This window comes from Pleurodeles waltl, chromosome 10, assembly GCF_031143425.1.
Source record: "Pleurodeles waltl isolate 20211129_DDA chromosome 10, aPleWal1.hap1.20221129, whole genome shotgun sequence".
Lineage (NCBI taxonomy): Eukaryota > Metazoa > Chordata > Amphibia > Caudata > Salamandridae > Pleurodeles > Pleurodeles waltl.
The window spans coordinates 1044687048-1044700908 of NC_090449.1; the positions used below are offsets into that span (position 1 = coordinate 1044687048).

The 13861-nt window shown below is 46.2% G+C and overlaps 1 protein-coding gene across 2 annotated transcripts in view; it reads left to right on the top strand.

Moving 5' to 3' along the window:
• TOP2B (DNA topoisomerase II beta) overlaps nucleotides 1-13861 on the top strand; it is a 485217-nt gene that overhangs the window by 338141 nt on the left and 133215 nt on the right. For both annotated transcript variants that reach the window (XM_069212028.1, XM_069212029.1), the window contains exons 24-25: nucleotides 10041-10236; nucleotides 13443-13534. In XM_069212028.1, the coding sequence (XP_069068129.1) occupies nucleotides 10041-10236; nucleotides 13443-13534 (288 nt within the window). The remainder of the gene's footprint in view (nucleotides 1-10040; nucleotides 10237-13442; nucleotides 13535-13861) is intronic.

Genomic DNA, 13861 nt, shown 5'->3' on the forward strand with positions numbered 1-13861 from the left:
AGACCTAGGACCAATTTCTCCCCAAGAATTGGGAAAGAAGGCGGACCATTGGGTCAAGACAAGGGTGTCCAAGACTTCAACAGGGGGTGACCAAAAGAAAGGGGTCACAAAGACTCCCCAGGGGAAGGGTGATGAGACAACCAAAACTAAAAATAGTAAAGAGTCTTCTACAGGCCCCCAAAAACCTGCACAGGAGGGTGGGCCCAGAGCCTCTTCACAAAACAATGGGTACAAGGGTAAAAACTTTGATCCCAAAAAGGCCTGGTGTCATAGCTGTAAACAGCATGGACACCAAACTGGAGACAAGGCCTGTCCCAAGAAAGGTTCCACTCCAAACTCCCATCCAGGTAACACTGGTATGGCTAGTCTCCAAGTGGGATCAACAGTGTGCCCAGAGCAAATCAGGGTCCACACTGAAGCTACTCTAGTTTCTGAGGGTGGGGTGGATTTAGCCACACTAGCTGTCTGGCCGCCTAACATGCAAAAATACAGACAGCAACTCTTAATTAATGGGACTAGAATAGAGGGCCTGAGGGATACAGGTGCCAGTGTCACCATGGTGACAGAGAAACTGGTTTCCCCTGGCCAATACCTGACTGGAAAAACTTACACAGTCACCAACGCTGACAATCAGAGAAAAGTACATCCCATGGCAATGGTTACTTTAGAATGGGGAGGGGTCAATGGCCTGAAACAGGTGGTGGTCTCCTCAAATATCCCAGTGGACTGTCTGCTTGGAAATGACCTGGAGTCCTCAGCATGGGCTGAGGTAGAACTAAAAACCCATGCAGCAATGCTGGGTATCCCTGAACTGGTGTGTGTGAAAACAAGAGCACAATGCAAGGCACAGGGTGAACAAGTAGAGCTGGAGTCTGGAAGAATGGCCCAGCCTACCAAGAGAACAGGAAAGTCAGTTGGGAAACCAACTACAACACAGCAAAAGAAAGGGAACCTCTCTTCTCAGGAAGAAGTTCTGCCCTCTGAGGGAACTGAGCCTTTGGAGCTTGAACCTTATCAGGTTGAGCTCTTAGGCCCAGGGGGACCCTCAAGGGAGGAGCTGTGTAAGGGACAAGAAACCTGTCCCTCTCTTGAAGGCCTTAGGCAGCAAGCTGCTGAAGAGTCCAAAGGCAAGAAAAATGGAACGCATAGGGTCTATTGGGAAGATGGACTCCTGTACACTGAGGCCAGAGACCCCAAACCTGGTGCCACTAGGAGAGTGGTAGTGCCTCAGCTGTTCAGGAAGTTCATCCTAACATTGGCCCATGACATTCCCCTTGCTGGACATTTGGGACAAACCAAGACGTGGGAGAGGTTAGTCAACCACTTCTACTGGCCCAATATGTCCAACATGGTTAAGGAGTTTTGCCTCTCCTGCCCCACCTGTCAAGCCAGTGGTAAGACAGGTGGGCATCCAAAGGCCCCCCTCATTCCACTTCCAGTGGTGGGGGTTCCCTTTGAAAGAGTGGGTGTGGACATAGTTGGTCCACTGGAACCTCCCACAGCCTCAGGAAATATGTATATCCTGGTAGTAGTGGATCATGCTACCAGGTATCCTGAAGCTATTCCCCTTAGGTCGACTACTGCCCCTGCAGTAGCCAAGGCCCTCATTGGTATCTTTACCAGAGTGGGTTTCCCTAAGGAGGTGGTGTCTGACAGAGGTACCAACTTCATGTCAGCATACCTAAAGCACATGTGGAATGAGTGTGGAGTGACTTATAAATTCACTACACCATACCATCCACAAACTAATGGCTTAGTTGAGAGATTCAACAAGACATTAAAGGGCATGATCATGGGGCTCCCAGAAAAACTCAAAAGGAGATGGGATGTCCTCTTGCCATGCCTGCTTTTCGCTTACAGAGAGGTGCCACAGAAGGGAGTAGGATTCTCACCCTTTGAACTTCTGTTTGGTCATCCTGTAAGGGGACCACTTGCCCTTGTTAAAGAAGGCTGGGAGAGACCTCTCCATGAGCCTAAACAGGACATAGTGGACTATGTACTTGGCCTTCGCTCTAGAATGGCAGAGTACATGGAAAAGGCAACCAAAAACCTTGAGGCCAGCCAACAGCTCCAGAAGTTTTGGTATGACCAAAAGGCTGCACTGGTTGAGTTCCAACCAGGGCAGAAAGTCTGGGTTCTGGAGCCTGTGGCTCCCAGGGCACTCCAGGACAAATGGAGTGGCCCTTACCCAGTACTAGAGAGGAATAGTCAGGTCACCTACTTGGTGGACCTGGGCACAAGCAGGAGCCCCAAGAGGGTGATCCATGTAAACCGCCTTAAGCTCTTCCACGACAGGGCTGATGTCAATCTGTTGATGGTAACAGATGAGGATCAGGAGGCAGAGAGTGAACCTCTCCCTGATCTTCTGTCATCAGACCCAAAAGATGGGACAGTAGATGGAGTGATCTACTCAGACACCCTCTCTGGCCAACAGCAAGCTGATTGTAGGAGAGTCCTACAACAGTTTCCTGAACTCTTCTCGTTAACCCCTGGTCAGACACACCTGTGTACCCATGATGTGGACACAGGAGACAGCATGCCTGTCAAGAACAAAATCTTTAGACAATCTGACCATGTTAAAGAAAGCATCAAGGTGGAAGTCCACAAGATGCTGGAATTGGGAGTAATTGAGCGCTCTGACAGCCCCTGGGCTAGCCCAGTGGTCTTAGTCCCCAAACCTCACACCAAAGATGGAAAGAAAGAGATGAGGTTTTGTGTGGACTACAGAGGGCTCAATTCTGTCACCAAGACAGATGCCCATCCAATTCCAAGAGCTGATGAGCTCATTGATAAATTAGGTGCTGCCAAATTTCTAAGTACCTTTGACTTGACAGCAGGGTACTGGCAAATAAAAATGGCACCTGGAGCAAAAGAAAAGACAGCATTCTCCACACCTGATGGGCATTATCAGTTTACTGTTATGCCCTTTGGTTTAAAGAATGCCCCTGCCACCTTCCAAAGGTTGGTGAATCAAGTCCTTGCTGGCTTGGAGTCCTTTAGCACAGCTTATCTTGATGATATTGCTGTCTTTAGCTCCACCTGGCAGGATCACCTGGTCCACCTGAGGAAGGTTTTGAAGGCTCTGCAATCTGCAGGCCTCTCTATCAAGGCATCCAAATGCCAGATAGGGCAGGGAACTGTGGTTTACTTGGGACACCTTGTAGGTGGAGGCCAAGTTCAGCCACTCCAACCAAAGATCCAGACTATTCTGGACTGGGTAGCTCCAAAAACCCAGACTCAAGTCAGGGCATTCCTTGGCTTGACTGGGTATTACAGGAGGTTTGTGAAGGGATATGGATCCATTGTGACAGCCCTCACTGAACTCACCTCCAAGAAAATGCCCAAGAAAGTAAACTGGACTGTGGAATGCCAACAGGCCTTTGACACCCTGAAACAGGCAATGTGCTCAGCACCAGTTCTCAAAGCTCCAGATTATTCTAAGCAGTTCATTGTGCAGACTGATGCCTCTGAACATGGGATAGGGGCAGTTTTGTCCCAAACAAATGATGATGGCCTTGACCAGCCTGTTGCTTTCATTAGCAGGAGGTTACTCCCCAGGGAGCAGCGTTGGAGTGCCATTGAGAGGGAGGCCTTTGCTGTGGTTTGGTCCCTGAAGAAGCTGAGACCATACCTCTTTGGGACTCACTTCCTAGTTCAAACTGACCACAGACCTCTCAAATGGCTGATGCAAATGAAAGGTGAAAATCCTAAACTGTTGAGGTGGTCCATCTCCCTACAGGGAATGGACTTTATAGTGGAACACAGACCTGGGACTGCCCATGCCAATGCAGATGGCCTTTCCAGGTTCTTCCACTTAGAAAATGAAGACTCTCTTGGGAAAGGTTAGTCTCATCCTCTTTCGTTTGGGGGGGGGTTGTGTAAGGAAATGCCTCCTTGGCATGGTTGCCCCCTGACTTTTTGCCTTTGCTGATGCTATGTTTACAATTGAAAGTGTGCTGAGGCCTGCTAACCAGGCCCCAGCACCAGTGTTCTTTCCCTAACCTGTACTTTTGTATCCACAATTGGCAGACCCTGGCATCCAGGTAAGTCCCTTGTAACTGGTACTTCTAGTACCAAGGGCCCTGATGCCAAGGAAGGTCTCTAAGGGCTGCAGCATGTCTTATGCCACCCTGGAGACCTCTCACTCAGCACAGACACACTGCTTGCCAGCTTGTGTGTGCTAGTGAGAACAAAACGAGTAAGTCGACATGGCACTCCCCCCAGGGTGCCATGCCAGCCTCTCACTGCCTATGCAGTATAGGTAAGACACCCCTCTAACAGGCCTTACAGCCCTAAGGCAGGGTGCACTATACCATAGGTGAGGGTACCAGTGCATGAGCATGGTACCCCTACAGTGTCTAAACAAAACCTTAGACATTGTAAGTGCAGGGTAGCCATAAGAGTATATGGTCTGGGAGTCTGTCAAACACGAACTCCACAGCACCATAATGGCTACACTGAAAACTGGGAAGTTTGGTATCCAACTTCTCAGCACAATAAATGCACACTGATGCCAGTGTACATTTTATTGTAAAATACACCACAGAGGGCACCTTAGAGGTGCCCCCTGAAACTTAACCGACTATCTGTGTAGGCTGACTAGTTTTAGCAGCCTGCCCCAAACCGAGACATGTTGCTGGCCCCATGGGGAGAGTGCCTTTGTCACTCTGAGGCCAGTAACAAAGCCTGCACTGGGTGGAGATGCTAACACCTCTCCCAGGCAGGAATTGTCACACCTGGCGGTGAGCCTCAAAGGCTCACCTCCTTTGTGCCAACCCAGCAGGACACTCCAGCTAGTGGAGTTGCCCGCCCCCTCCGGCCAGGCCCCACTTTTGGCGGCAAGGCCGGAGAAAATAATGAGAATAACAAGGAGGAGTCACTGGCCAGTCAGGACAGCCCCTAAGGTGTCCTGAGCTGAGGTGACTCTAACTTTTAGAAATCCTCCATCTTGCAGATGGAGGATTCCCCCAATAGGGTTAGGATTGTGACCCCCTCCCCTTGGGAGGAGGCACAAAGAGGGTGTACCCACCCTCAGGGCTAGTAGCCATTGGCTACTAACCCCCCAGACCTAAACACGCCCTTAAATTTAGTATTTAAGGGCTACCCTGAACCCTAGAAAATTAGATTCCTGCAACTACAAGAAGAAGGACTGCCCAGCTGAAAACCCCTGCAGCGGAAGACCAGAAGACGACAACTGCCTTGGCTCCAGAAACTCACCGGCCTGTCTCCTGCCTTCCAAAGATCCTGCTCCAGCGACGCCTTCCAAAGGGACCAGCGACCTCGACATCCTCTGAGGACTGCCCCTGCTTCGAAAAGACAAGAAACTCCCGAGGACAGCGGACCTGCTCCAAGAAAAGCTGCAACTTTGTTTCCAGCAGCTTTAAAGAACCCTGCAAGCTCCCCGCAAGAAGCGTGAGACTTGCAACACTGCACCCGGCGACCCCGACTCGGCTGGTGGCGATCCAACACCTCAGGAGGGACCCCAGGACTACTCTGATACTGTGAGTACCAAAACTTGTCCCCCCTGAGCCCCCACAGCGCCGCCTGCAGAGGGAAACCCGAGGCTTCCCCTGACCGCGACTCTTTGAACCTAGAGTCCCGACGCCTGGGAGAGACCCTGCACCCGCAGCCCCCAGGACCCGAAGGACCGGACTTTCACCGGAGGAGTGACCCCCAGGAGTCCCTCTCCCTTGACCAAGTGGAGGTTTCCCCGAGGAATCCCCCCCTTGCCTGCCTGCAGCGCTGAAGAGATCCCGAGATCTCTCATAGACTAACATTGCGAACCCAACGCTTGTTTCTACACTGCACCCGGCCGCCCCCGCGCCGCTGAGGGTGAAATTTCTGTGTGGGCTTGTGTCCCCCCCGGTGTCCTACAAAACCCCCCTGGTCTGCCCTCCGAAGACGCGGGTACTTACCTGCAAGCAGACCGGAACCGGGGCACCCCCTTCTCTCCATTCTAGCCTATGTGTTTTGGGCACCACTTTGAACTCTGCACCTGACCGGCCCTGAGCTGCTGGTGTGGTGACTTTGGGGTTGCTCCGAACCCCCAACGGTGGGCTACCTTGGACCAAGAACTAAGCCCTGTAAGTGTCTTACTTACCTGGTTAACCTAACAAATACTTACCTCCCCTAGGAACTGTGAAAATTGCACTAAGTGTCCACTTTTAAAACAGCTATCTGTGAATAACTTGAAAAGTATACATGCAATTTTGATGATTTGAAGTTCCTAAAGTACTTACCTGCAATACCTTTCGAATGAGATATTACATGTAGAATTTGAACCTGTGGTTCTTAAAATAAACTAAGAAAAGATATTTTTCTATATAAAAACCTATTGGCTGGATTTGTCTCTGAGTGTGTGTACCTCATTTATTGTCTATGTGTATGTACAACAAATGCTTAACACTACTCCTTGGATAAGCCTACTGCTCGACCACACTACCACAAAATAGAGCATTAGTATTATCTCTTTTTACCACTATTTTACCTCTAAGGGGAACCCTTGGACTCTGTGCATGCTATTCCTTACTTTGAAATAGCACATACAGAGCCAACTTCCTACAGGGGGTCACAATCCTAACCCTATTGGGGGAATCCTCCATCTGCAAGATGGGGGATTTCTAAAAGTCAGAGTCACCTCAGCTCAGGACACCTTAGGGGCTGTCCTGACTGGCCAGTGACTCCTCCTTGTTTTTCTCATTATTTTCTCCGGCCTTGCCGCCAAAAGTGGGGCCTGGCCGGAGGGGGCGGGCAACTCCACTAGCTGGAGTGTCCTGCTGGGTTGGCACAAAGGAGGTGAGCCTTTGAGGCTCACCGCCAGGTGTGACAATTCCTGCCTGGGAGAGGTGTTAGCATCTCCACCCAGTGCAGGCTTTGTTACTGGCTTCAGAGTGACAAAGGCACTCTCCCCATGGGGCCAGCAACATGTCTCGGTTTGTGGCAGGCTGCTAAAACTAGTCAGCCTACACAGATAGTCGGTTAAGTTTCAGGGGGCACCTCTAAGGTGCCCTCTGTGGTGTATTTTACAATAAAATGTACACTGGCATCAGTGTGCATTTATTGTGCTGAGAAGTTTGATACCAAACTTCCCAGTTTTCAGTGTAGCCATTATGGGGCTGTGGAGTTCGTGTTTGACAAACTCCCAGACCATATACTCTTATGGCTACCCTGCACTTACAATGTCTAAGGTTTTGTTTAGACACTGTAGGGGTACCATGCTCATGCACTGGTACCCTCACCTATGGTATAGTGCACCCTGCCTTAGGGCTGTAAGGCCTGCTAGAGGGGTGTCTTACCTATACTGCATAGGCAGTGAGAGGCTGGCATGGCACCCTGAGGGGAGTGCCATGTCGACTTACTCGTTTTGTCCTCACTAGCACACACAAGCTGGCAAGCAGTGTGTCTGTGCTGAGTGAGAGGTCTCCAGGGTGGCATAAGACATGCTGCAGCCCTTAGAGACCTTCCTTGGCATCAGGGCCCTTGGTACTAGAAGTACCAGTTACAAGGGACTTACCTGGATGCCAGGGTCTGCCAATTGTGGATACAAAAGTACAGGTTAGGGAAAGAACACTGGTGCTGGGGCCTGGTTAGCAGGCCTCAGCACACTTTCAATTGTAAACATAGCATCAGCAAAGGCAAAAAGTCAGGGGGCAACCATGCCAAGGAGGCATTTCCTTACAACCACTGAACAAGACACACAAGCTGAAACGTCAAGACTGGGCCAAGAAATATCTCAAGACTGATTTTTCTAAGGTTTTATGGACTGATGAAATGAGAGTGAGTCTTGATGGGCCAGATGGATGGGCCCGTGGCTGGATTGGTAAAGGGCAGAGAGCTCCAGTCCGACTCAGACGCCAGCAAGGTGGAGGTGGAGTACTGGTTTGGGCTGGTATCATCAAAGATGAGCTTGTGGGGCCTTTTCGGGTTGAGGATGGAGTCAAGCTCAACTCCCAGTCCTACTGCCAGTTCCTGGAAGACACCTTCTTCAAGCAGTGGTACAGGAAGAAGTCTGCATCCTTCAAGAAAAACATGATTTTCATGCAGGACAATGCTCCATCACACGCGTCCAAGTACTCCACAGCGTGGCTGGCAAGAAAGGGTATAAAAGAAGGAAATCTAATGACATGGCCTCCTTGTTCACCTGATCTGAACCCCATTGAGAACCTGTGGTCCATCATCAAATGTGAGATTTACAAGGAGGGAAAACAGTACACCTCTCTGAACAGTGTCTGGGAGGCTGTGGTTGCTTCTGCACGCAATGTTGATGGTGAACAGATCAAAACACTGACAGAATCCATGGATGGCAGGCTTTTGAGTGTCCTTGCAAAGAAAGGTGGCTATATTGGTCACTGATTTGTTTTTGTTTTGTTTTTGAATGTCAGAAATGTATATTTGTGAATGTTGAGATGTTATATTGGTTTCACTGGTAATAATAAATAATTGAAATGGGTATATATTTTTTTTTGGATAAGTTGCCTAATAATTATGCACAGTAAGTCACCTGCACACACAGATATCCCCCTAACATAGCTAAAACTAAAAACAAACTAAAAACTACTTCCAAAAATATTCAGCTTTGATATTAATGAGTTTTTTGGGTTCATTGAGAACATGGTTGTTGTTCAATTATAAAATTAATCCTCAAAAATACAACTTGCCTAATAATTCTGCACTCCCTGTAGTAAAAAGGAGTCCCCCAGCTACATGATGGGTTTACTGAAACAAAGGGTGTTTGGTATCAAACATTTTGTATTATTAAACCCACACTGATGCCAGTGATTGATTTATAATACATGCTCCCAGAGGTCACCTTAGGGGTTACCCCTGAAAACCTTACGTGTGCTGGTTGGCTGATATTACCATCCTGCCACCGCAGACCAATTTCTGACCCCCAGGACTGAGAGACCAAAGTCTCGGGCAGTCAGGAACAAATGCTGCTCTGGCAGAGGGTGTTATACACCCTTTCCAACAGGATGACCTGTAAATTAGCATTAAAAGGCAAGGAGCCTTAACGAGCCCTCTTCCTTTGGTATGCAAATCTGGCTTTCCTCAGAGGTGAGGTAATGTCCACCCCTCTGACCAGGGCCTATATGGTGACCAGTTGGTGCTGACTTGGACCCTTCCCTATATTCACCCCGAGTCCGGAAGACTGGTCCTGTAAGTCTCTGTTAAGTACCTGTATGCAGTATATGCCTTTCCTCTATAGGATAACATTACTCTTTTTAAAATTTGCACTGTCGATTTTTCACACTTGTAAGAAGTCATAACTCTAAACATACTCTGCTAATCGTTATGATTTTGGTGCCTAAATTTATATATAGATCAGTGTTTTTATAAATAGATGTGGATCTCTTTGAGTCGTCTATATCATTTAGTGACCGTGTGCATGCAGGAAATATCTACCATGCCTCTCTAATAAGCCTAAGGCTGCTCAACCACATTACCCCCTAAGAGAGCACCTTGGGATTGCTAGAGCAAGCCTATGTCTGCTTACAGGGGATACCTGGACTCTTTATATACTATACCAAAAAGAGGTATACTGTGCAAAGAGCCAGCTTCCTATCGTATCACTGTAACATTTCCAGTGAAATTATTGATGAGAAAACTGTACATGGTGGTGTGAGTTCTAGTTACCTTAGGGGACGATTTATAGTTACTTTGATAAACTATAACTGCTCAATTTCTTTGGTTGTGTATAAATTCTGATCACTATAACGTCCATGTAACCTTTTTTTTTTTTTTTTAATTTGTGTATATCAGTTGACGCGCTCTCTCTCCTATTTATATTCAGTCTGATTTTTGAAAATGTTTATATTTCAAGCAACGGGCTTGCAGAAATATCGGACTGCCACAAGGAAAGTAACATCTCAATTATTGCATGGGTTCAAATAAACAGTAGTTTAGTATTGCAGATGTGTTTCACATGACACACATTCACTTGAAAACTGGTGTGCTCTCAACTTGAGTGATTCCAATGCAGATGTCTTACAATCCATATAGTGACTAGAAACCCCTTACTTACCAGCTCTTATCTTGTGCAGGTGCTCTTTGATCACATGGGTTGTCTGAAGAAATATGAAACTGTGCAAGACATTTTGAAGGAGTTCTTCGACTTGCGATTGCAATATTACACATTGCGAAAGGATTGGCTAGTGGGAATTCTGGGTGCGGAAGTTGCGAAGCTCTCCAACCAAGCCCGTTTCATTCTGGAGAAGATACAGGGAAAGCTAACTATTGGTAAATCCTACATTTTGTTTTTAAAATATAGAACAGGGAGCATTTATTGTGATCTTCAAATAGTAGATATAAAATATGTATGTACTTAGTTATTTTGTTTGTCCTATGTGTATCCTGCTATTTCATTTCTCTCTGATTTGATGCTGAAATTGTCTGATAGCCCTTCATTTCATTTTCTTTTTCCAATTTAAAGATTTCTGTAGTGCAGAAGAAGGCAACATTTAACCTCTGAGAGCAGCTCCGAGAAGCATATTCTCACTGTGACGAATCCTCAACATGTAATTTTGTCATATTCCTTCCTTTTCAAAAAGACTTTGGGCATTGTTTGAGCATGAGACCAACGATGAACCAATGCCTTTGAAACAGAGCTGTGTATTATAGAAGTTGCATATAATTCACAAGCTCACAATAAAATGTAACATCAACACATGATCCTCAAAGCATACAAGCGGGGAAATCGTAAGTGCCACTGCTGAACAAATCAGCCTCGGGAAAGGTACGTAGGAATTAGAACACTCATTCTATAAAGCAAATTACTGTAAGAACAATACTTTAATAGGGTAAAGACTTAGTGATTTGAAGGTAGCAGCTGCAAATTTGTCACTAAATACTCAAAAGCAAAGAGTCGCCAATAAATGTAAATTTAAAGAAAAAAGAAATGTGAAAAAAAAAAGCCTGGCCAAATTGAAATGAGTAATGGAAACAGCAATGGCCTGGCCATTCTAGTTATTGCATCTTGACTTGGTACAATAGATGGTACACAATAAAATTCCTTCCACTTTCATAATAAATCATATGAGCATTCAGTGTAAGCATCCATGGTTGATCCAATCTCTAGCATATTGGTTAATTTGGTTAATACTTTGAGAATGGACAACTCCAAGGATGTCTCTCCTCCCATCGTCTATGAACCTACAGACGGTCCTATTGGCAGCGAGCCAACATATCCCTTCACTGTCAGTGGCCATTGTAAAATTACTTCCTGGCCGCTTACTATGTCTGAGAATTGACAGACATACCAGGGGCATATCTGCTCTTGCAGATAATCCCTCATGTAATATAATGCACCCTGCCTTAAGGCTGTCAGACCTGCTGAAGGATTGACTTACATATATTGCATGCAGTGTTAAGGGACATGGCACACGGGATGTTTGACATGTTGTGTTTTCATTTTGCTATGCATGAAGACACTAAGCCTGCAATAGCCTGTCATATGCTTGGTGAGGGGTCCCTTCGGTTGTCACAATTCGTGCTGCAGCCCTTTAGGACCCTCCTTAGCACCTAAGGCCTTGGGTACCATGGGTAACATTTACAAGGAACTTACAGAGGGTGCTAAAGGATTTGCCATTTGGGGAAACAATTGTACAGTTTTGGGGGAAAGGGCACTGGGGACCTCGTTCGCAGGGACCCTGTGCACTTCAGTCAAGGGTACACCAGGCAAAAAGGTAGGGGGTGGTACTGCAACAAAAACCCAGTTACCTACAACTCCCCCGCCCAAGTGCCAAATCGTTCCCTAAAACTGTACAATTGTTCCCCATTTGGCCATACCTTTGGCACCTCTGCAAGTCCCTAGTAAATGGTAATCCAGGTAGCTAGTGCACGGGTACCAAAGAGGGTCCCCAAGGGCTACAGCATGTATTGTGCCACCCTCAAGGACTCCCCAGTTAGCTCATGCAGATTGCCATTGCAAGCTGTGTGCCTTGGTGCAGCTAAAAGTGAAAAAACAACATTGCACACGGCCCATGTGCCATGCCTCCTAACACTGCACTCAATATATGTATGTCACCTCTACAGCAGGCTTTACAGTCCTAAGGCAGGGTGCAGTATATTGCATGTGTAGGCACATCTGCTAGAGCCGATGTGCCCCTGCTATGTCTTTGCTGATTTTTAGACATGGTGATCAGGGAAGCCATTTTTAAGTACATGTGCTGGACACTGGTCAATGAGTTCCCCAGCTACATCATGGCTCTCTGGGTTGGGTCAGAGGCTTAGTTTCATTAAGTACTCTAAGCACTTGTGTTAAGAAATCTCGGCTATAGAGGCATTTTTCAGGAGTAGGAGACCTTAGGTTTGCGTTGTTTCTCTGAAAATAGGGATGTTTGGCATCAAACATCTTGTACTAATAAACCCTTACTTATTCCAGTGATAGATTTATTAATACGATCACCCAGAAGGCACCTTAGAGCAGAACAAATCCTGCTCTGGCAGGGGTGTTACACTCCACTCCCAACAGGATGACCTGCGGATTAGCATTCCAAGTCAGGGTGCTTCAAAGAACACACACCTTTGGTATACAAAACTGGTGATGAGATTCATCCGGTAGTTGTCACTCATGTCTGCAACTCCATACACTTCTGTATTAAGTTAAGGAAACATTTATGTCCTCAGATTGTGAGAGGCAAGAATAGCCACTAGAGCACAAGCAGATCTTCAGAAGAACCAAATGGGAAGGACTCATCAGCTTTTCATGATCTTTGTACAGGCTATCCCCATTACAAAATAGTCCTTTCTGCCATCAGGCAGTTTCCCAATGGTGGGGAACGTTTCCTAATATTTACTCATGGTGGCACAAGAGATCAAGCATCCTGTAAGCAGTTCCATTCCATATAGCCCCAGCTCCAATTAGAATTGTCACAGAGATGCCTGAATGCTGAGAGTGTACCTGGGAAATGAACTGTTCATGTTTTCTGAAAGAGAAACTATGAAAATGTTGGCATTTAGGGCAGTTGACCTAACAGGAGCCTTCTAAAACAGCAAATGATGTGCTGCTAGACATTTTTCATGCCTCGATTCCCCTTCTAATTGTTCACCACCGCAATTAACTAGTTCAGCTCCTAACTCGTAGGCCTGGACTGCGCTTTTTTCTCATTGGTAGCAGTGGAAAACTGATGACCAGTGCAAATGAACGGAGCATCAAGTGACATGCTAATTTGGTTTGCCGCCTGACTTATGTCCTCCAGTTTTTCTTTAAATCTCTTATGTTTCTGGAGAGCGTAATTCCCAGTAACTAACAATTAACGGTTACGTTTCAGAGAGAATGTGACCATTGGAGCCTTTTTCTTAAATCCTGACTGGTTGCGTTTACTATTGTGGAATTACGCCATAATGTAAATGTCTGCAAAATGGGAAATTCACACAGGAAGCTGCAGTGTAAATTTGAAATGTTACATTTGTATCCTTGTCTTAAAACTATTATTTTCTCATAGAGAACAAGTCAAAGAGGGATTTGATACAAATGTTGGTACAGAAGGGATTTGAATCTGACCCGGTTAAAGCTTGGAAAGAAGCACAGGAAAAGGTAAGCATTTTTGCAGATTTAATGAGTTAATGAAGACTATCTGGCCTACTTAAAAAATTCTTATACTGAATGATTAACATTGCATACCAACTAGGAGAATGTTCTAGAAAATATTCTATGAACCAAAATAATTTGAAAAGGAAATTTGCTTTCATATAAATACTTCTTTATTAGAACGTGTAGTACTAGCATGTTTTTAACCAAATGCTGTTATTAGTTTGCTGATAAAGGTGCTGGTTATTATCTAAATAGTTTTATTAGGCTGACACAATATTATTGAATCCTAAACTGCAAGCTTCAAAATGCCAGTTCACCAAAAGCTGACCA